Source organism: Aquarana catesbeiana, linkage group LG12 (genome assembly GCF_042186555.1).
Source record: "Aquarana catesbeiana isolate 2022-GZ linkage group LG12, ASM4218655v1, whole genome shotgun sequence".
Taxonomy (NCBI): domain Eukaryota; kingdom Metazoa; phylum Chordata; class Amphibia; order Anura; family Ranidae; genus Aquarana; species Aquarana catesbeiana.
Window position 1 is genome coordinate 102,810,261 of NC_133335.1, and position 24,367 is coordinate 102,834,627.

The 24,367-nt window shown below is 43.4% G+C and overlaps 1 protein-coding gene across 5 annotated transcripts in view; it reads right to left on the reverse strand.

Moving 5' to 3' along the window:
• Window positions 1-24,367, reverse strand: part of MLLT6 (MLLT6, PHD finger containing) — a 362,286-nt gene that overhangs the window by 73,195 nt on the left and 264,724 nt on the right. For all 5 annotated transcript variants that reach the window (XM_073608237.1, XM_073608239.1, XM_073608240.1 and 2 more), the window contains one exon: window positions 20,107-20,429. In XM_073608237.1, the coding sequence (XP_073464338.1) occupies window positions 20,107-20,429 (323 nt within the window). The remainder of the gene's footprint in view (window positions 1-20,106; window positions 20,430-24,367) is intronic.

A 24,367-nucleotide genomic window follows, 5' to 3' on the forward strand; every position in this document is an offset into this window, starting at 1 on the left:
CTTCTTGCAGAAGAAATGGCTACCAGAAAAACTAGCTTCCTTGTTAAAAGGACCAAAGGAATATGTTGTATCGGCTCAAACGGCTGTTTCTGTAATGCCGACAGAACTAAATTCAAGTCCCAAGGGTTCAGGGGTGCTCTAACTTGTGGATTAAAAAGAAAAAACTCGCCCTGGGACTTTACATGAGGTGGGCACCGCTAAGCCAATAAGAGTAACAGCAGTAAATACAGTATATACAGTGGGGCAAAAAAGTATTTAGTCAGCCACCAATTGTGCAAGTTCTCCCACTTAAAAAGATGAGAGAGGCCTGTAATTGTCATCATAGGTATACCTCAACTATGAGAGACAAAATGTGGAAACAAATCCAATCACATTGTCTGATTTGGAAATAATTTATTTGCAAATTATGGTGGAAAATAAGTATTTTGTCAATATCAAAAGTTCATCTCAATACTTTGTTATATTCCCTTTGTAGGCAATGACAGAGGTCAAACGTTTACTGTAAGTCTTCACAAGGTTGTCACACACTGTTGCTGGTATGTTGGCCCTTTCCTCCATGCAGATCTCCTCTAGAGCAGTGATGTTTTGGGGTTGTCGCTGGACAACACAGACTTTCAACTCCCTCCAAAGGTTTTCTATGGGGTTGAAATCTGGAGACTGGCTAGGCCACTCCAGGACCTTGAAATGCTTCTTATGAAGCCACTCCTTCGTTGCCTGGGCGGTGTGTTTGGGATCATTGTCATGCTGAAAGACCCAGCCATGTTTCATCTTCAATGCCCTTGCTGATGGGAGGAGGTTTGCACTCAAAATCTCACGATACATGGCCCCATTCATTCTTTCATGTACACGGATCAGTCGTCCTGTTCCTTTTGCAGAGGAACAGCCCCAAAGCATGATGTTGCCACCCCCATGCTTCACAGTAGGTATGGTGTTCTTTGGTTGCAACTCAGCATTCTCTCTCCTCCAAACACGATGAGTTGTGTTTCTACCAAACAGTTCTACTTTGGTTTCATCTGACCATATGACATTCTCCCAATCCTCTTCTGGATCATCCAAATGCTCTCTAGCAAACCTCAGATGGGCCCGGACATGTACTGGCCTAAGCAGGGGGACACATCTGGCACTGCAGGATCTGAGTCCCTGGCGGCATAGTGTGTTACTGATGGTAGCCTTTGTTACGTTGGTCCCAGCTCTCTGCAAGTCATTCATTAGGTCCCCCGTGTGGTTCTGGGATTTTTGCTCACCGTTCTTGTGATCATTTTGACCCCACAAGGTGAGATCTTACGTGGAGCCCCAGATCGAAGAAGATTATCAGTGGTCTTGTATGTTATCCATTTTCTAATTATTGCTCCCACAGTTGATTTCTTCACACCAAGCTGCTTGCCTATTGCAGATTCAGTCTTCCCAGCCTGGTGCAGGTCTACAATTTTGTTTCTGGTGTCCTTCTACAGCTATTTGGTCTTCACCATAGTGGAGTTTGGAGTGTGACTGTTTGAGGTTGTGGACAGGTGTCTTTTATACTGATAACAAGTTCAAACAGGTACCATTAATACAGGTAATGAGTGGAGGACAGAGGAACCTCGTAAAGAAGAAGATATAGGTCTGTGAGAGCCAGAAATCTTGCTTGTTTGTAGGTGACCAAATACTTATTTTCTACCATAATTTGCAAATAAATTCTTTCAAAAATCAGACAATATGATTGTCTGGATTTGTTTCCACATTGTCTCTCATAGTTGAGGTATACCTATGATGACAATTACAGGCCTCTCTCATCTTTTTAAGTGGGAGAACTTGCAGAATTAGTGGCTGACTAAATACTTTTTTGCCCCACTGTATTTATTCAGTAAAAGTAGTACATGAATTGATATCATCAGAAAAAGCCAATTCATACAGAGTACATATAAATGGGTAAGGTAAAAAAAGGTGGTACATTTGTGTATAAACAATCACATGACATACAGACATCAGGTGTACCCGACATGTTTCACGAGTCCCAGCTCGCTCTTCAGGGGTAGATGTGAATGAATTGTACCCAAGGTAAAAGGATACAGATTGGGTATGTAGCATGATATTGGTGTTTTTAAGCAGAGGGTAAGAGGGGCCTAATAAGTAAGGGTCCCATACTCACCACTACACATAGCCGAACCAGCGGGTGTGCAGCCTCCAAACAGCGGCAGCAGGTGTCTTGCCAGGGAGCTGAGGAGGCGGAGGCAGAAAGAACCCCGCACAGGGTCGATTGGGGGGAAAGCATCGCACGGACAGAAAATGTATGTCCCTATTGGTCTCGCTATGTCCATAGTATGTATTGACTGTAAACATAAAGGTGTATGTCAGATAATCTGGAGTAATAAGTAAAATACAAGAGTAATGACATAGAAAGATCGATATGTAAATATAGTATGAGACAGTAATGGCGCGGACAAGGAGACTGTAGGGGGATGTGTTAAAGAGATACCAGAGACTAGCATCAGTGAAAATGAAAGGGTGAACAGGGAAAAGGAATTGAATTGAAGTGCAAGTATAGGAAAAAGCCTGTGTAATTAGAGACAGGCTGCAGGTGAGTGCTTGAAGGGAACCATGTAAGAAAAACAAATGAATATACCTGAGTGAAGTAAGTGTATAAATGCATGAGTAGTAGGTCCAAGCAGGAAGCCTCCACAAGCATGTGTGTTCGGTGAAGAGAGAGCAGCAAAAGAATCCGTGCAGTGCTAAACCTCCAAGTTATAACCAGGCAGGCAGGGACAGCAGGGGACAAGAAATCCCCCTTTATTACACATCGCAGCTCCAAAAGCGAAAAAAACAAAACCGACAACAGCAGAAAGCAACACACCAGATGGATGGGGATGTGAACCTTAGATTGAATATAAATAGTGTATTAAGTATTACTTGGCTGATGCATTGCAATGACATAAAGTGCAAATGTAGTATATATAAGGGCAGTGGTGACAGCAGACCAGTTTTAGGCTGTATGGGTGTCTTCCACCCGGATTCAATATAGAAGAAAGGGAAAGGTCTGGTGTCACCAGTGACGTACCTCCATCCCTAAAATATGCAACAAAAAAGAAAATACTCGCCCTGGGACTTTACATGAGGTGGGCACCGCTAAGCCAATAAAAGTAACAGCAGTAAATACAGTATATATTTATTCGGTAAAAGTAGTACATGCATTGATATCATCAGAAAAAGCCAATTCATACAGAGTACCTATAAATGGGTAAGGTAAAAAAGGCGGTACATTTGTGTATAAACAATCACATGACATACACACATCAGGTGTGCCCGACATGTTTCGAGAGTCCCAGCTCGCTCTTCAGGGGTAGATGTCTATGAATTGTACCTAAGGTAAAAGGATACAGATTGGGTATGTAGCATGATGTTGGTGTTTTTAGGCAGAGGGTAAGAGGAGCCTAATGAGTAAGGGTCCCATACTCACCACTACACATAGCCGAACCAGCGGGTGTGCAGCCTCCAAACAGCGGCAGTAGGTGTCTCGCCAGGGAGCTGAGGAGGCGGATCCAGAAAGAACCCCACACAGGGTCGATTGGGGGGAAAGCATCGCACAGACAGAAAATGTATGTCCCTATTGGTCTCGCTATGTCCATAGTATGTATTGACTGTAAACATAAAGGTCTGACCTTTATGACATGCTACATACCCAATCTGTTTCCTTTTGCCTTAGGTACAATTCATACACATTTACCCCTGAAGAGTGAGCTGGGACTCGCAAAACATGTCGGGTACACCTGATGTCTGTATGTCATGTGATTGTTTATACACAAATGTACCACCTTTTTTAATTTACCCATTTATATGTACTCTGTATGAATTGGCTTTTTCTGATGATATCAATGCATGTACTACTTTTACCAAATAAATATATACTGTATTTACTGCTGTTACTTTTATTGGCTTAGCGGTGCCAACCTCATGTAATGTCCCAGGGCGAGTTTTTTCTTTTTTGTTGCATATTTCAGGGATGGAGGTGCATCACTGGTGACACCAGACCTTTCCCTTTCTTCTATAACTGGTGGATTAAGCCGCGCTACCCCCTGTATAAAGCTTCGGATCAAAGAATGCGAAGCAAGTGGACGTTGAAACAAAACCATAAGGCCGAGACCTGGCCCTTGATAGTACACTCAAGGCCACTTTCATCTCTAGCCCCATTTGCAGAAAGGCAAGAATTCTACCTATGACATACTTCCTAGGATGCCAACCCCTGAATTCACACCAGGAAACATATGCCTTCCAGACTCTATAATAAATGACTCTGGAAGCTGGTTTCCTTGCATTAATCAAGGTAGCTATCACTGAGCCTGAAAGCCCACGATTCTTCAGAATGTGCGTTTCAATAGCCAAACCATTAAATTCATGCCCTGTACACACGAGCGGATTTTTCGTGGAAAAAAACGTGGATGGTTTTTCCGACGGAATTCCGCTCAAGCTTGCCTTGCATACACATGGACACACAAAAGTTCTCTGAACTTTCGACCGCCAAGAATGCGGTGACGTACAACACTACGATGAGCCGAAAAAATGAAGTTCAATGTTTCCAAGCATGCGTCGAATTGTTTCTGAGCATGCGTAGGAATTTTGCGTGTCAGAATTTGTACAGACGATCGCATTTTCGGATAGGAACTTTTTCCAACCGAAAAATAGAGAACATGCTCGCAATCTTTTGCTGGCTGGAATTCCGCCAGCAAAAGACCGATGGAGCATACACACGGTCACATTTTCCGACAAAAAGCTCTCATCTGAGTTTTGCTGGTGGAATTTCCAATCGTGTGTAGGCGGCATTAGTGCTTGTAAAGTAGGATGGAACGCTGGTCCCTGCGATTGCAGGTCTGGATGTGGTGGTAGGGGCCATGGGGCCCCTACCACCATCTTTACTATTTCTGCATACCAAGATCTTCTGGGCCACGCTGGGGCCACAAGAACTACTGACTTCCTTTCCCGCTTGATCCTGCGAAGAAGTGGAGGCAGCAGCAGAATAGGAGGGAATGCATAAATCAGTGAGAACTGATCCCACGGGGTCACCAACACATCGGTTCCGCATGCGAATGGATCCTTTGTTTTTGACACAAAGTTGTCGACTTTGTTGTTGAACCTGAACGCAAACAGATCTACATCCGGGATCCCCCATCTTTGGCATATAGCCAGGAAGATGTTGGGGTGAAGGGACCATTCCCCCAGGAACAACTGCTGGCGACTTAAGTAGTCCGCCTGCCAGTTCTCTACCCCTGGAATGAAGATTGCCGATATGCACGGCACATGCTTTTCTGCCCAGGTTACGATATGGTTTACCTCTCCCTGGGCTGCTTGACTTCTGGTGCCCCCTTGGTGATTGATATAAGCCACTGCTGTGGCATTGTTGGATTGAATCCTGACAGAAGAATTCTGCAACCTGAATGTCCAGGCCCTTAGGACTAGACGTGCTGTCCGAATCTCTAGAATGTTGATGGGCAAGGTCCTTTCGGTTCTGGACCATTTCCCCTGGACAGACACCTCTTCCAGGACTGCTCAGTAACCGGAAAGGCTGGCATCTGTTGGTACCACCTTCCAGGTAACTGGTAAGAAGGATTTCCCCTGGATACGTGGCTGGAGAATGCAGATACGTGCACAGAAATATCTAGAGACTCATCATAATCTAATTCCTGTATAGAGATATTTATGGGTCTTGTATGTGAGCTATGTGCATATCCATATTTGCTATATGTTCCATGTTGACAGGATGTGATATATTTGACTTGTATACAATCTGTAATCGGGCTATACCTTCTTGTTGACTGCATATACTGTATAGCTGCATTGTTGTAGTATGTATATCATATGTATATCATTCCTTTTTTTCAAATAAAAACACCACGTTATTTGTAAAAAAAAAAGGATTTCCCCTTCTGCAGATTCTCAGATATTCTCCACCCACTGAGGCTCTGGCGCACTTTTGGCGACAAACATATTGGAAAATCTAGTGCTTGAACCTTCTTGTTCCAGGCCAATGGGATACTGTTTTGCAGCAGTTTCGAATGAAACTGAGCATAGGGAACTGCTTCGAATGAAGCCACCATCTTCCCAAACAACCTCATACAAAGGCGAATGGAAGGACCCTTCTTTGCCCTGACCACCTGAACCAGCTCCTTTATGGCACTCATCTTTCCCTGGGGTAAAAACACCCTCTTCTGGGCTGTATCTATAACCAGACCCAAGTGCTCTAATCTTCTTATTGGCTTTAAAGAAGATTTCTCTGGGTTGAGGACCCAACCTAGGTATTCCAGGTAGTTGACTGTGATGACCATGTTTTGGTCCAAGCGGGCTACCGACCAATCTATCAAGAGAAGGTCGTCCAGGTATGCTATTATTGTCATACCTCAAGTCCTTAATCTGGCCAGAGGAAGGGCCAGAAGTTTTGTAAAGACCCGAGGTGCAGTAGTTCGACTGAAAGGCAAGGCTACAAACTGAAAATAAAGTTTTTCTACTTCGAAACACAGATACTTCTGGTGAGTGGGGAAAATAGGTACATGCAGGTATGCATCCTTGATGTCGATTGATGCCAGAAGTTCTCCTCTTTGTAGGATGGAGACTACCGATCAGATTGATTCCATTGCGAAAAGAGCGAATTTTCAGGAACCAGTTTAGATCTTTGAGAACAGGGCAATAACTTCTCCGCAGGATGTGGAAATCTTGCAAAAAGACCTGAACAAATTAATGGGGTGGGCGACTACATGGCAAATGAGGTTCAATGTAGAAAAATGTAAAATAATGCATTTGGGTGGCAAAAATATGAATGCAATCTATACACTGGGGGGAGAACCTCTGGGGGAATCTAGGATGGAAAAGGACCTGGGGGTCCTAGTGGATGATAGGCTCAGCAATGGCATGCAATGCCAAGCTGCTGCTAATAAAGCAAACAGAATATTGGCATGCATTAAAAGGGGGATCAACTGCAGAGATAAAACGATAATTCTCCCGCTCTACAAGACTCTGGTCCGCCCGCACCTGGAGTATGCTGTCCAGTTCTGGGCACCAGTCCTCAGGAGGGACGTACTGGAAATGGAGCGAGTACAAAGAAGGGCAACAAAGCTAATAAAGGGTCTGGAGGATCTTAGTTATGAGGAAAGGTTGCGAGCACTGAACTTATTCTCTCTGGAGAAGAGACGCTTGAGAGGGGATATGATTTCAATTTACAAATACTGTACTGGTGACCCCACAATAGGGATAAAACTTTTTCGCAGAAGAGAGTTTAATAAGACTCGTGGCCACTCATTACAATTAGAAGAAAAGAGGTTTAACCTAAAACTACGTAGAGGTTTCTTTACTGTAAGAGCGGCAAGGATGTGGAATTCCCTTCCACAGGCGGTGGTCTCAGCGGGGTGCATTGATAGCTTCAAGAAACTATTAGATAATCACCTGAATGACCGCAATATACAGGGATATGTAATGTAATACTGACACATAATCACACACATAGGTTGGACTTGATGGACTTGTGTCTTTTTTCAACCTCACCTACTATGTAACTATATCTATGTAAGAACTAGAATGGGTCTGACATCCCCATCTGGTTTTGGCACCGTGAAAAGGTTTGAATAAAACCCCAACCCCTGCTCTTCCATGGGGATCACCAAGCTCACTTTTTGCGACAAAAGTCGGTCTAACGCTAGAAAGAGAGACTTCTTTTTCTCTGGATCTTTGGGGACATTTGACCTGAGGAAACGAGGAGACGGGAATTCTCGGAACTCTGGTTTGTATCTTAGAGCTATTTTGGAGACCACCCATCTGTCTCAAAATTCTTCCTGCCAGACCCTAGGGAACTGCAGAAGTCTTCCCCCCACTCGAGCGAGCGGGGGCGCCCCTTCATAAAGAGGCTTTAGCGTTCTGTCTTGTGCAAATCCATAACAATACCATCATAATCATAAATCCATCATATTTATAAATATATACATGGTCAGCACATAGCAATGGTGTATAGTATGGTCAATACACATGAAGTGAGTACCCTAGAGAATCCATAAACCACAGCGGTGAGAAAGATAAAAAAAAATACCACTGTGGTTTATGGATTCTCCAAGGTACTCACTTCAGTACATTGGAGGTGGTTCACATCACCAGCCCTTTTACACACTTTTTTTCACCCCTCCACTTGGGTTTTTCATTTCAATTCATACCCATTAATGGTCACTTTATTTACCTATTTCAGGGCACATCATCATTTCCATTCCTTTCACCATGCTGGACACTGGGATGAGAGGCCTGCGACTTTTGGAGGGCTCTGCGTGTGCGCCCCTCTGGATTCGGGGCACATAACCACCTCAGCTCCCAGGACAGACCACTTCTATGGCCCTGTTTTCTGCATTCACTGCACACCGTCGCTATCTGTGGCATGTAAGCACTCAGGGTTGACAAGATTGTCTTGTCTTACTATACTTACCCTTACATTAGAATTAATTTTTACTATACTCTACATTATATTTTTATAGATACCTACTACATCCGTCCCTGATGAAGTGTTTTTACACAGAAACGCGTCGGCCTCTGAGGATGTAGCTGTGCTTTATCAAGATATATATCTGTATACATCATCAATTTTTTATCCATTGAATTATCTATCATGCTGTCTTCTGATATGTGTACTGACCATACCATATACCATTGCTACGTGCTGACCATGCATATATTTATGAATATGATAGATTTATGATTATGATGGTATTATTGTTATGCATATGCACCAATATGGTAACATTCATTTATTGACCTTTTTACATGAATTATTCCACTGTCATGTATTTATATACTTTTTACTTCAACCATTAAATTTGATCATTATCATCTACACGAGTCAACCACTTCATTCAAAGTCCATTTGTTTCATTGAATCCGGGATGGAGGCACCCTGTGTGGCTCTTCTAAAGTCCCAAACTCCCCATTTGCACTTAAATAGTGAACAAATGTTCAATGACAATAAACCTGTAAAAAAAATTAGCACAAAAATCTCTGCAGCATCGTTGAATAAAGTCTTTGCATGAAGGGTTATTTTCAAATGGAGAGTCTGAGTTTAAAAACATCCTGTGAACAATCTTCCATATTATGAAACTCATCTTTATGACTGGCCTGTGCCTCTTTGACCAACCTCTTGAACCAGACGGTGGAGGCCGTCGTGACTGCCTGGAGGCTGATGCCCATTTAAATGAGGGACGTTCACTCTTTTTCTTAACTGACAAAAGGGTACTTTTTCCACTTGATATTTTTTGGATATATTTGTCCAAATCCTCCCCAAACAGATTCTCACCGTGGAAAGGAAAACCAGCCAGGAGCTTTTTGCATGACGCTTCAGCTGGCCAACTTTTCAACCATAAGATTCTATGCATATGTACCAAACCAAGGGTAAAGCGAGAGGTTTAAAGAATAGAATCTCTGATTGCGTCAATTGCAAAACACAAAGCTGCTGGCAGCTTGGCTAACTCCTGGGCCTGCTGTTCAGGGAAAACCTTAAGCACCTGTTTCAAATGGTCTCTCAAGGATTGACATACCCCAATTGCCGCCACTGCAGGTTGAGCCACTGAACCTGCCAAGGAGAAAATGTTTTTTAACAAGAATTCCAATTTTTTATCAGTTGGATCCCTAAGCATTTGTGCACTGTCAACCGGACAAGTCAAACTTGTATTCACAGAGGATATAGCAGCGTCAATTGCTGGTATACTACACATCTTAGTAAATTTTTCCTCCATAGGATAAAGTGTTGAAAACTTTTTAGGAGGCAAAAAATGCTTATCTGGGTGATCCCACTCAGAATACATAAGGTTTTCTAGTAATGAATGGACAGGAAAGGCACGCAAGGCTTGAGGAGGCTTTAGTGAACCCAAACAGGAAGTGAGCTCTTCAACCAACTCCGTTAAGGGTAGCTTAAATGTGGAGCGGACCATCTCACTAAGAGAATGCACCAGCAACTTCTCAGCATGTGAAGCTGAAGAAGGTCCTTCCCCACTTGATCCCTTGGAAGAGGAATAATCAGCCTCTTCACGGTCCCCTGAGGGGAATTCATCTTCCCCCTCCCACTGTTCCTCTGTTTGAGGATCCTGGGTGGTAGAAGGGGACCTAATGCGTTTTCTTCCACTCTGTGAAGATGCGATTAAGACCACTAATCTTTCCTCCAATCCACTCATAGCTGAGGAGAAAACCTGCTCAGTTATATAGACAGGGGCTGAAGTGTCAGAAGCAATTGCAGCCCCTGATGACCCCGATGGCTCACTCTGACCAGCCTCCCTAGGTCTTTCGGGGGGGATGGTGTTGCAGAGGGAGGGTCCTTAGGGCCTGAGGGTGACCCCTTTGTGCCCTTGGTTTTTATGTAATTTGTACCACCCCCTCTGGTCATAGTGCTAAGCACAAATGTAGAGGTACTACCAAAAAAATGCACCCACTGCTGAGCAATAGTCCAGCAACTGCCGCTGCTATTAGGCTCAGCCTGATGCTTAAGTAAACGTGCCTGGGAATGCCTGCGTCACCCACACTCACATGCCACCTGTCCGCTCTGTGTCCCTCCTTCAGCTGTATGCACCTGAAAAAAGGTGCACTTTATAGCTACACAGCCCGCATTGTGGATGCTGAAGCACGCCAACGCCGCTGAGCCCCGCCCCTTCCTGCAACCACCCACCGCGCCCCCTCATCTTTTTCAAAATAGACCATTTTCCCTCGCGAGTGGGCTCTTATCTGACCGGATCGCATGGAGGAGGGCTGGGGTGGAGGAGAGCTGCCGATGGGACCCATTGGAATGGCGGCGGGAGCGGCGTGGCACACTGCCGACTGAGCCATGCTCCCTCTGCCTCCTGGAGTGAAGCTATCCAGGGGGGGAGCCATTCCGAGAAGAAAAAAAAAACCCTTCCCACGTCTTACCTGGAGCTTGGGCCGGAAGAAGCGTGCAGCTTGTGACTGACAAGCATGGAATCAGGTACGTGCTCTTGACAGCCCCCGGTGGTGACTATAAGCATGACAACATTTACTTTAAAGGAGAAAACCCACAAGAATTAGAAAAATTCCTTAGGCATCTCCCTTACCTTATCCAGCTGCAGGGTTCTGTGGTAACAGACCCAATCTTCACCACTCACAGTGGGCTGCGTTAAAAAACCTTCAGGGACTGGGGCCCTCTTTTTATCAGGTGAGCCACAGCCCTGGGCCCGTAAAGCACCCAGGCAGGAATATGGCTGAAAAAAAAACAAATACTGGATCCCCGGGTCCAGCTCTCTAAAAACAGAAGCATTACAGGCAAAACCTTGTTTCTTCGAGGGTACACGAGGCCCGCGTACCATTCAATTCGGCCTGGAAAAGACACTTTGAATGGATCCGGTTGCATAGCTTGCCCCAGCAAGGAATATTCCAGCGGAGCTCAGCACAGCACATCCTTACTTGTGACCAACACCTAAGACACTGACGAAAAAACTGAGGTACTCCTGGTAAGGGGAGGGGTTATATGGGGAATTGAACTTCCTGTCTAGGGTGTGCCAGTGTCCATCACCTGAAGGTGCCATATAACCCATACAGTAATTACTATGGCTCTGTGTCCCGTGATGTACGATAAAGAAATTATTTTTATGGGAAACAAGAAGTCTTCCCATTAGATTTATAGGTTTGCCTACAAGACGATTGGACCCCTGCAAACTAACAACAAACTGGTAAGCCCAGGATAACCCTTGTTACTACCAAGCATTCCATTTTGTAGTAAGCAGTACCAAGAGTATGATCATAAACACAGAGGGGTGGGACATGTGCACCTCAATGGACTCCAAGAAAAGGATTTTATGGTAAATATAAAGTTCCTATTTTCTTTCTTGACCATTGAAAAAAGGCAAACAACTAACAGTCCCAATGTGAACAAGAGAACTGGTAACTGCCTACAGCTGGTACTGGATGAGGCCAAAACATCACCTGATAAGGGGAACATGATAAAAACAAGACCGAGTTGTAAGATAGCATTAGTAAGACAACCAAGAAAAAATAGTCACACTAAAGAGGAATATCTCGACATGAGAAGGAAATAGTAAATAATATAGGTAAAAACTGGTCTTCCTGATCCAGCCAGAAGGGTGACACGAAAAACCATTTTCCAATGGGGAAAGGCCTCACAGTCTGACCCGTGTTCAACAAGGTAATAACTCCTCTCAAAAGCCCCTTTGACATGGCTTTGTTGGTGTGGCCACTGGAATTCTTATGCCCCGTACACACGATCGGACTTTCCGACAACAAAACCGTGGATTTTTGTTCGAAGGATGTTGGCTCCAACTTGTCTTGCATACACACGGTCACACAAATTTTGGCCAACAATTATGAACATAGTGACGTACAAGACGTACGTGATATCTCCTTTACGAACGCTAGTTATACCTCTGGCTCGTACTTGATTCAAAGCATGCGTGGACTTTTGTCCAACGGACTTGTGTACACACGATCGGAAAGTCCAACAACATACATTTGTTGGCGGAAAATTTGAGAACCTGCTAGCCAACATTTGTTGGCGGAAAGTCCGACAACAAATGTTCGATAGAGCATACACACGGTCGGACTTTCCGCCAACAAGCTCACATTCAACATTTGTAGTCGGAAAATCCGATCGTGTGTACGGGGCCAAAAGGCAAGAAAATGACTGGGTTACGCGATCAGCAGTGGCCGCTCAGCCCATTTAACCCTTTCACTGCTAGGCCCTTTGCTCCATTTTGTACACTCAGGTGGCCAGACCATTTATGCAATTTTTCCTTTGCTTTTTATTTTTCACTTTTCGCTTTTAGAGTTTGTAAAAGACACCCAAAACCATATATTTTCTGAAAGCACATTACCAATAAAATAAAAACAAGGTGCTACTAATTTTTAAGGTCCCACAATATTTGCGCAAATGTTTATCAAAACAATATTTTTGCTAAAAATCCACTAAAATCATTATTAGCAGGTAAAAACACAGCAAATTTTACAAAATTCCTACTAAATATAAAAGCTTAACCTGTATTGAGTTAATAAATAACAAACATTTGTAACTTTTAAATTGCGACTTTTGCGAAATGGTGAAAATTGTAAATATCCAAATTTCTCAAAAAAAATCTAAAAGTTTTTATTTTTCCCTTTCAGCTTTCAGAATTTGTGAAAGACCCCCAAAAACTATATATTTTCTGAAAGCATACGACCTCTAGAACAAAAAGAAGTTGCTACTGATTTTTTTAGACCCCGCTGTATTTGTGCAAATGTTTATCAATACAATATATTTGTAAAAATACACTAAAACCATTATTAGCAGTTAAAAACACAGCTAATTTTATAAAATTCCTGCTAAATCCCTACTAAATATAAAAGCTTAACCTGTATGGAGTTAATAAATAACAAATTACAATTTTTACATTGCACCTTTTTGCAAAATGGTGAAAATCAAACGTACACAAAAATGTAAATAGCCAAATTTCTCTAAAAATCTGAAGGTTTTTATTTTTCCCTTACAGCTTTCAGAATTTGTGAAAGACCCCCAAAACCATATATTTTCTGAAAGCATATGACCTGTAGAATAAAAATAAGGTGCTACTGATTTTTTAGGCCCCGCGGTATTTGCGAAAAGGTTTAACAAAACAAAATATTGGCAAAGAATACATTAAAACCATTATTAGCTGATAAAAACACAGCTAATTTTACAAAATTCCTGCTAAATCCCTATTAAATATAAAAGCTTAACCTGTATGGAGTTAATCTGTATGCCATCCCTATTGGGCACTGATTGGCAACCCTGGTGGTCCTGGGTGGGCATCCTCTGCACTGATAATCAATGCGCTGATTAATAGCCCCCCTCCCGTCAGGAGAGCAGCTGATCGGCTCTCCTCTACTCGTGCCTGTCATCAGTGCGAGTGGAGGAAAAGCCGATAAACGGCTTTTTACACTGTGATCAGCTGTGATTGGACACAGCTGATCACGTGATAAAGAGCCTACGTCATAGGCTCTTTACCAAGGTCAGAGATGCCGATCGCCAGTGGCTTATCCTGCTGGACGTCATATGACGCCCAGTCAGGATAACAGAACCACTTTCTGGCCGTCATTCTGCACACGGCGGGCGGGAAGTAGTTAAACTCTCGTGTATCTTTTCGGCTACAACTAACGAGTCTGTAGTTACTTGGAAAAAGACCGATTCCTTTTTAAATATAGGCATCACATTGGCCTTTCGCCAGTCAAGTAATACTAAGCCAGTCATTAAGGAGTCTCTAAAAATGAGAAACAATAGCTTTGAAATAACAGAGCTCACCTCTTTCAGGATATTTGAGCATCCAGGTGCTTTATTCACCCTTATTTTGTCTACGTTTCTGGAGCATATACATTTTGGGCCACTGTGGTTCTTTTGTGGCAATACTATCCCCATATGGACTTGAGCTCCCCCATTTTTCTTTGTATACACAGAGCTGAAAATGGTATTTATTACATTTGCCTTCTTTTGTCCCCAATCATCAACATCTTGTAAAGGGTCTAAGTACTCAGACGTGGCCCTTTTAATGTTAATATGTTCAAATCATTTTTGGGGTTATCCTACTTTCTTTTGTAACTTTCAAATGAGGATAGGGTTTCTTTATAGAGAGTATACTTTGCAGCGTGTTTGCATAAGGTCCCATTTCATGTTCTTTGATGAAAATACTTCCTCAAAGTCTAATGCCCCGTACACACGGTCGGATTTTCCGATGGAAAATGTGTGATAGGACCTTGTTGTCGGAAATTCCGACTGTGTGTAGGCTCCATCACACATTTTCCATCGGATTTTCCGACACACAAAGTTTGAGAGCAGGATATAAAATTTTCCGACAACAAAATCCGTTGTCGGAAATTCCGATCGTGTGTACACAAATCCGACGGACAAAGTGCCACGCATGCTCAGAATAAATAAAGAGATGAAAGCTATTAGCCACTGCCCCGTTTATAGTCCCGACGTACGTGTTTTACGTCACCGCGTTTAGAACGATCGGATTTTCCGACAACTTTGTGTGACCGTGTGTATGCAAGACGAGTTTGAGCCAACATCCGTCAGAAAAAATCCTAGGATTTTGTTGTCGGAATGTCTGAACAAAGTCCGACCGTGTGTACGGGGCATTAGTCTTGGACAGCAGCCCTTAGCCTTGGAAAATATGTTCTCCTAAAATTAGGTGTTTTTATCTTTCTACTGCTTGTTGTTTACAGCTTAGATTAAATGAAATCATGGTATGGTCACTGCTACCTAGACCCAGGCCAGCAGAGCATCATTTCTAGTTGGGGCTTATATAAAATTACCTTGTAATAGGTGTATAAATTTCCCCCCTTTCACTGTTCAGTACTCCAGCCATTTTCAAGGCAGTAAAAATCTCTCATTATTACCACTGTCCCAACCTTTGCAGCCCTCTCAATCTGTGCAAGGAGCTGAGTCCTCGACTCCTCTTTAACACTAGGTGGCCTGTAATAAATGCCAATAAATAACTGTGAAGTACACACACCTTCAGATCCTCCTTTATCTGTGTATTCTATCATGGTACCAACAAGAACCAAGACAACTGGGTCATGCCCAGCTCTCCCAGTAATATGTCTACCCGGTTCACCTGATGCCGAACCCTTGCACGTCATTTGGTTGAGGTGATCCTGTCAACAAATTATTCTTATTAGTCGTCCAGGTCCTAGAATCCCCAATTACCACCAACTGTCTAGGCCAGGGATCTGCAATTAGCGGACCTCTAGCTGTTGCAAAACTACAAATCCCATCATGCCTCTGCCTCTGAGTGCCATGCTTGTGGCTGTCAGAGTCTTGCTACGCCTCATGGGATTTGTAGTTCTGCAACAGCTGGAGGTCCGCTAATTGCATATCCCTGGTCTAGGCCTTCCTGCTTTACCTCTACCACTCCTACTAGATAAATAATATCTATAACTAGATACTAACATTTATAGGTAAATGTGATCCAGGGAATACCTGATTACTTCTTGGGCGATCAGAAAGGACATTTTCCCCGTTGGAGCAAATTGGATCATGCTTTGTTGGGGTTTCTTTCTGCCTTGCTCTGGATCAACTGTGGGTATAGGATTGTATATTTTTTCCCCTTTTATTGGTTTCAAACAGACTAATTATGTAACTATGTAGATGGGCTGCGCTATTGGGTGTCAGGGTTAGCAACTCCCTGTAGTAGCACTGTCCACTATAGTGGTTTTCAGCTTCCTCATTGGCCCATAAGGTATGGGATATGTGTACTTACATTGTGCCAAGTAAACCAACCTTGAATTCAGTATTAGACAAGTGCGCCATGCGAATCTGAGCAGAACAAAGCGTTACCCATGACATAACCTGGCAAACATTCAGTGCCGCTTCACACAAAGTTCAACACAATAATCCTCAGTTCAGTGCAATTAAATAGATGAGTGTCAATGCTAGCAGTCACCAAATCCCTACTGATTGATTTGGACTGGTCAGCCAAATTCGGAGAAAAAAGCGTGGAGGTGAGCATGGGTTGAAGGGTGGATCCCACCAGAGTAGAAATATGGAGAAATTGCTTCCAATTTTCTGTCAGAAAGCCACTTCTCTACCGCTCTAATTTTATTAAGTATAGGTTTTCTATTTTTGTTTATCTTGGTATACATTCAATTGTAAACATCAGACCCTGTATTTCGGTGTTATTATTGGTGCGGTCGGTCTGCTCCCCCTTGTGGTGGTTTGGCGGCACGACTTCCCCCTTATTCTCCCCGGCAGACTTCTGTTTACCCTGGCTAGGGCTTTTGCCACCCTGGCTTGCCCTGGACCTCTTGGCCTATGGGCTCTATCGGGACGCACATGCGCAGTAGCACAGAATCATGCACCTGCGCAGTGTGGGTAAACTGACCCCATGACGTCAGATGCCGCCTTCGGTGGCGTACATTGACGCCCACGGGGTTGGGGAGCTCTTATAGCAGCCCTCATGGACTGCTAGACGAGCAGCAATACCCCTCCACACTGGGCTGATGCACGGGCAGAAGTATGCATATGGTAAGTTACCATTGTGAATGCATCCCCCTTCAGTATGTTCCAGACCTCTTGTTACCTATTCCACCCGCTCCCTTTCACTTCCTTCCCATACTCTGTAACTGTTTGCTCACAGAGCCACCCTTATGTGCTTTCTCCTCCAGCCAGTGTTCTCATCTAGAGACCTGTCAGACTTACTAGTTATCTAGACCTACAGTACCCAGTGGCTCTCGTTTTAACTGGATAGCTACCCTGGATGATGTATTCTTACATCCAAGCCCTTCTGCTCTTCCAACAACTCAGCCCTTAGCAACTCTCTTTACCAGTATATTGCAATTTGGTGAGATCCCTATTTAGTATACGGTGTGGTGTTTTCTAATTTTCTGGGACGTTTTCCTTTTCCACTCCTTTCTTTTCTCCCCCCTTCCTCCCCCCATCCCCTCTTCCCCCCATACCTTTCCCTCTGTCCTTTTTCTCCCTTCTTCTCCCGCTAACCTTTCCTTATTCTAAACCACACATGCACCCTTTGTCGGTTTCTCATCACTATAATTTTTCACCCATTAGTACCTTTATTTTCTTTGATAAATAATTAATAAATATTTACAATTCATACCTGATATATTTATTCTAAACTAGAGACTTTTTTTGCACTCCCCTTGTCCGCCGGGGGGGAATTTGTGGGATTCTGCTGTTAGCCGTGCCTGGTCCATTTGGGTGAACAGATCTTTCCATACTTATGTTACCTTTGCCATGCCTTGCAATTGTTGTTTTCCTGTATATTTTTTTCTTTTAATATATTGTTTTCCCATAGACCTTTCATCCTCCTGAAGAAGAGGTTATACCGCAAAACTGGTAGAGGAATATTTATACCCCACCCTAACAGAAACTGCACCGGGGAAACCTGCTATTAGTTTTGTCTGGTGTATACTATACTATATTTTATCATTTATTTTTGCATACATTTTTGTGTTTTTAAGATACTGTTTGTACATTGTTATAGAATAAAATTTTGTATTTTATTAATCAATTTTGTGGTTATATCAGTACCGAGAAAGTCCATTTAATTCCCCCTGGGTGTCTATGTGTATGGGATAGCTTTGGCAACTACCCCCACATTTTCACCCTCCTCAATCATACACTTCCCTACCGCTGTATTGTCATATGACGCCCGCAGGTACCATTCGTCCCTCCGGGCGGGCATCATATGACGTCCTGGGATTTCCTGCATTGTGGAGAGCGCTTGCACGCCACTGGCGGAGCACGCTCCCGCCGCATCACGGGGGGCCCGATGCGCATGCCCGGCGGCTGTGATGTCCGCCGGGCACCCCCGATTGCCCGGTAATAGCAGGACCATGGATCTGTGTGTAAACACACAGATCCACGTCCTGTCAGGTGAGAGGAGACCGATCCGTGTGTTCCCATTACAGAGGAACACCGATCGGTCTCCTCCCCTTGTGAGTCCCCTCCCCCTACAGTTAGAATCACCTCCCTAGGACACACAGTTAACCCTTTGATCTCCCCCTAGTGTTAACCCCTTCCCTGCCAGTCACATTTACACAGTAATCAATGCATTTTATAGACTGATCGCTGTATAAATGTCACTGGTACCAAAATAGTGTCAAAAGTGTCCGATATGTCCGCCGCAATATCGCAGTTACGATAAAATTTGCAGAACGCCGCCATTACTAGTAAAAAAAAAAAAATAATAATAAAAATGCCATAATTCTATCCCCTATTTTGTAGACGCTATTACTTTTCCGCAATCCAATCAATATACGCTTATTGCGATTTTTTTTACCAAAAATATGTAGAAGAATACATATCGGCCTAAACTGAGGAAAAATATAGGTTTTTTTTGTTTTTTTTTTAAATTGGATATTTATTATAGCAAAAAGTAATAAATATTGTGTTTTTTTTTTTTTCAAAATTGTCGCTCTTTTTTTGTTTATAGCACAAAAAATAAAAACCGCAGAGGTGATCAAATACCACCAAAAGAAAGCTCTATTTGCGGGGGTAAAAAAAATGATCAAAATTAATTTGGGTACAACGTCACATGACCTCACAATTCTCATTCAAAGTGTGACAGCGTATAGAAGTGGTTAAAGGCTGGAGTGTCATCTATGTTAATGAGAGGCACAAGTGGGTGAACTATGGAAATAGTAGACCATTTTCTGACAAATTTCTCTGCAGAGGGATAGAGCATCAGGAACTGTTTAGGAGCAAGGAAATGTTTGTCAGGTTATTTCCAATCTGCACATAAAATCATTAATTAGGGAATGAAGAGGAAACACTTGGTGAAATGTTTAGGTCTATGAGAAGCAATCCTGGAAATCAAGGTTAAGAAAGGAACAGTGGAATCCCATAATTTTAAAGATGGAACACACTGCCTCAGTTGAAAATGAGTTTCCTTCTGTTTTGAGAAACAACTGCTAACTTAAAATCATAACTCCTCCAAGGGAGGGAGGGACTCTGTATCTGACAATGAGTCCTTTGGAGGTTCCCCAAGAGAATAAGAAATATTAGGCATCGCTGTGTCAGAGTCCACTTGGGAGTGGGCATTTTAGCCCTTTGTGATCACAGGAAGGAGCAGGGTGCACTAATTGAGCCATAAACTCTTGCATAACAGAGGAAAATACCTCCACTGTGAGGGGCAGGGGGAGGAATGAGCACCCGGGGAAGAAATAAAGGGTTCAAAAGGAACCGCTGATGCATTCGGTTCCAACTGAGATTTATGAGAACTGTAGAAGACACAATCTTTTCCTGCACCAAGCTCATCTTAGCACATAGTTCAGATCTGGTCCTAATTAGATGATTGGCCCATAGCCACAGAGTGAGGGCCATTTCTTTTGGCAACAGACATGTTGCTCACAAGGAGAAAAAAAGAGCTACCCAAATCCCCCAGGAATACACAAAGTCAGGAATACCCAAGTCAAAGGTATACCAGGCATCTGTGTGTTAACAGATGCTCGGGATCAAGCTGGCATGAATGCCCCCATAGCAAGCGGCTTGCTATGGGAGCACTGTGAACACAGGAGGAGCCAGCAGGAGGAAAATTTTTATTCCTGTGTACAATAAATCAAAAACATGCAAAACAGTATAGATTCCCTACAAATGATCTGGTTACAGTTGCTCTTAATTAATTAACTCACCTGGCTGGTATATGTGAGCTGGCAGTCCCGCTGCGTAGAGGATTCTGGACCTGTCCTAGAGTGCTTTGAAGATTTCCATTGATATTTCCCAATATGCTGTTTAGTGAGAGCACTCCAGGATTTCCAGAGAGAGCTCCAAGAAAAGGAAGAGTTGCTAGTGTAGAGGGGCCTCCAGGGCCTGCAGCTCGTATTAGCCCATTCATAAGCTGCTCTGCTCCCACGGTAGGAAGTGCTGGTGCTGTTTGAGACAGAGGGCATGGGGGAGGAGTACTATGCAATGACAGACAGGAACTGCTTCTGCTCGGGCAGCCAGAGTGTGGATCCTGTAAAAAATTGTAATGTAAATTAGAGAATTTAGAAAAATAAAAGATTAAAAATATCTGTATGAGTTATTAACAAATTAAGACAGTGAGAGAAAAGCAGTAAATATATTAAAAAGGAGATCCGTCCTCCCCCTCTAAAAATTAAAAGTCAGCAGCTACAAATACTGTAGCTGCTGACTTTTACTATTAGGGCACTTACCTATCTAGGCATTCAGTGGTGTCCTCACACGAGACGATTCTTGAATCCACTTTTGGGTGCTGGTACCGCCATCTTGGCTGAGGGAAACTGGCACTGCAGGTTCACAGCCAATTTCCTACTGTGCATGCACAAATTGCAGTGCGAGCTACGAATGGTACCGACTGCGAGGGGAGGCTGGGGGGGGGGTTACTGGGGTTTAAACTTCCGGCTCACTTTGCCAAGGTGACTTGAGCCGGAAGTGGGAGCAGGTACCTGTCAAAACCAGGTACCCACTCCCCCCTCTCCCCCAAAAGGTGCCAAATGTGGCAGCGGATTCGTCTGGAGTCTCAACTGCTTACAAAGCCAAAATTACAAATAATACAGGATCCCATTAAAGTGTAATCCTAGCACAATATAACATCTGATAAATATAGTGGGGCAAAAAAGTATTTAGTCAGCCACCAATTGTGCAAGTTCTCCCACTTAAAAAGATGAGAGAGGCCTGTAATTATCATCATAGGTATACCTCAACTATGGGAGACAAAATGTGGAAACAAATCCAGACAATCATATTGTCTGATTTTTTAAAGAATTTATTTGAAAATTATGATGGAAAATAAGTATTTGGTCACCTACAAACAAGCGAGATTTCTGCCTCTCACAGACCTGTATCTTCTTCTTTAAGAGGCTCCTCTGTCCTCCACTCTTTACCTGTATTAATGGCACCTGTTTGAACTTGTTATCAGTATAAAAAAAAACACCTGTCCACAACCTCAAACAGTCACACTCCAAACTCCACTATGGTGAAGACCAAAGAGCTGTCGAAGGACACCAGAAACAAAATTGTAGACCTGCACCAGGCTGGGAAGACTGAATCTGCAATAGGCAAGCAGCTTGGTGTGAAGAAATCAACTGTGGGAGCAATAATTAGAAAATGGATAACATACAAGACCACTGATAATCTCCCTCGATCTGGGGCTCCATGCAAGATCTTACCTCATGGGGTCAAAATGATCACAAGAACGGTGAGCAAAAATCCCAGAACCACCCGGGGGGGACCTAGTGAATGACCTGCTGAGAGCTGGGACCAACGTAACAAAGGCTACCATCAGTAACACATTACGTCGCCAGGGACTCAGATCCTGCAGTGCCAGACGTGTCCCCCTGCTTAAGCCAGTACATGTCCGGGCCCGTCTGAGGTTTGCTAGAGAGCATTTGGATGATCCAGAAGAGGAAGAGGGAGAATGTCATATGGTCAGATGAAACAAAAGTAGAACTGTTTGGTAGAAACACAACTCGTCGTGTTTGGAGGAGAGAGAATGCTGAGTTGCAAACAAAGAACACCATACCTACTGTGAAGCAAGGGGGTGGCAACATTATGCTTTGGGGCTGTTTCTCTGCAAAGGGAACAGGACGACTGATCCGTATACATGAAAGAATGAATGGGGCCATGTATCGTGAGATTTTGAGTGCAAACCTCTTCCCAGGGCATTGAAGATGAAACATGGTTGGGTCTTTCAGCATGACAATGATCCCAAACACACCGCCCGTACAACGAAGGAGTGGCTTCGTAAGAAGCATTTCAAGGTCCTGGAGTGGCCTAGCCAGTCTCCAGATCTCAACCCCATAGAAAACCTTTGGAGGGAGTTGAAAGCCCATGTTGCCCAGCGACAGCCCCAAAACATCACTGCTCTAGAGGAGATCTGCATGGAGGAAAGGGCCAACATACCAGCAACAGTGTGTGACAACCTTGTGAAGACTTACAGGAAACGTTTGACCTCTGTCATTGCCAACAAAGGATATATAACAAAGTATTAAGATGAACTTTGGATATTGACAAAATACTTTACGGGGCAATTTAGGTAACAGCGATCACAGGTCAATTAGTTTCAGTATAAATCACACAAATATGAGACATGAAGGGAACACAAAGACACTGAATTTCAAAAGAGCCAACTTCCCTAAACTACAAACCTGGCTAAAAGGCATAAATTGGGATAAAATCTTAGGAACAAAGAATACGGAGGAGAGATGGGTTTGCTTTAAGAGCATATTAAATAAGGGCATTAGCCAATGTATCCCATTGGGTAATAAATTTAAAAGAGCGAACAAACATCCTGGATGGCTTAACTCCAATGTAAAAATGCATATAAAAGCAAAGGAGAAGGCCTTCAAAAAATACAAGGTTGAGGGATCATCCACAGCATTCAGAATTTATAAAGAATGCAATAAGAAATGTAAGGGTGCAATTAGGATGGCTAAGATAGAACATGAAAGACACATAGCGGAGGAGAGCAAAAAAAATCCCAAGAAATTCTTTAAGTATGTAAACAGTAAAAAAGGGAGGACAGACCATATTGGCCCCATAAAGAATGAGGAAGGACATCTGGTTACAAAGGATGGGGAGATGGCAGAGGTATTGAATTTATTCTTCTCCTCAGTCTTCACGAGTGAATCGGGGGGCTTCAGTAACCAAAACTGCAGTGTTTATCCTCATGACACAACACAGGAAGCACCTACATGGTTAACAGAGGACGGAATTAAAATTAGACTTGAGAAACTTAACATTAATAAATCACCGGGACCAGATGGCTTGCATCCGAGGGTACTTAGGGAACTCAGTCAGGTGATTGCCAGACCGTTGTTCCTAATTTTTACAGACAGTCTATTGACTGGAATGGTACCAGCTGATTGGAGAAAAGCCAATGTAGCACCAATATTTAAAAAGGGCCCAAAAAACATCCCTGGGAATTACAGACCAGTTAGCCTAACATCAATAGTATGTAAACTCTTGGAGGGGATGATAAGGGACTATATACAAGATTTTAGTAATAAGAATGATATCATTAGCAGTAATCAGCATGGATTCATGAAGAATCGTTCTTGCCAAACCAATCTATTAACCTTCTATGAGGAGGTGAGTTGCCATCTAGATAAAGGAAGGCCCGTAGACGTGGTGTATCTGGATTTTGCAAAAGCATTTGACACAGTTCCCCATAAACGTTTACTGTACAAAATAAGGTGCGTTGGCATGGACCATAGGGTGAGTACATGGATTGAAAACTGGCTACAAGGGCGTGTTCAGAGGGTGGTGATAAATGGGGAGTACTCAGAATGGTCAGGGGTGGGTAGTGGGGTCCCCCAGGGTTCTGTGCTGGGACCAATCCTATTTAATTTGTTCATAAACGACCTGGAGGATGGGATAAACAGTTCCATCTCTGTATTTGCAGACGATACTAAGCTAAGCAGGGCAATAACTTCTCCGCAGGATGTGGAAATCTTGCAAAAAGACCTGAACAAATTAATGGGGTGGGCGACTACATGGCAAATGAGGTTCAATGTAGAAAAATGTAAAATAATGCATTTGGGTGGCAAAAATATGAATGCAATCTATACACTGGGGGGAGAACCTCTGGGGGAATCTAGGATGGAAAAGGACCTGGGGGTCCTAGTGGATGATAGGCTCAGCAATGGCATGCAATGCCAAGCTGCTGCTAATAAAGCAAACAGAATATTGGCATGCATTAAAAGGGGGATCAACTGCAGAGATAAAACGATAATTCTCCCGCTCTACAAGACTCTGGTCCGCCCGCACCTGGAGTATGCTGTCCAGTTCTGGGCACCAGTCCTCAGGAGGGACGTACTGGAAATGGAGCGAGTACAAAGAAGGGCAACAAAGCTAATAAAGGGTCTGGAGGATCTTAGTTATGAGGAAAGGTTGCGAGCACTGAACTTATTCTCTCTGGAGAAGAGACGCTTG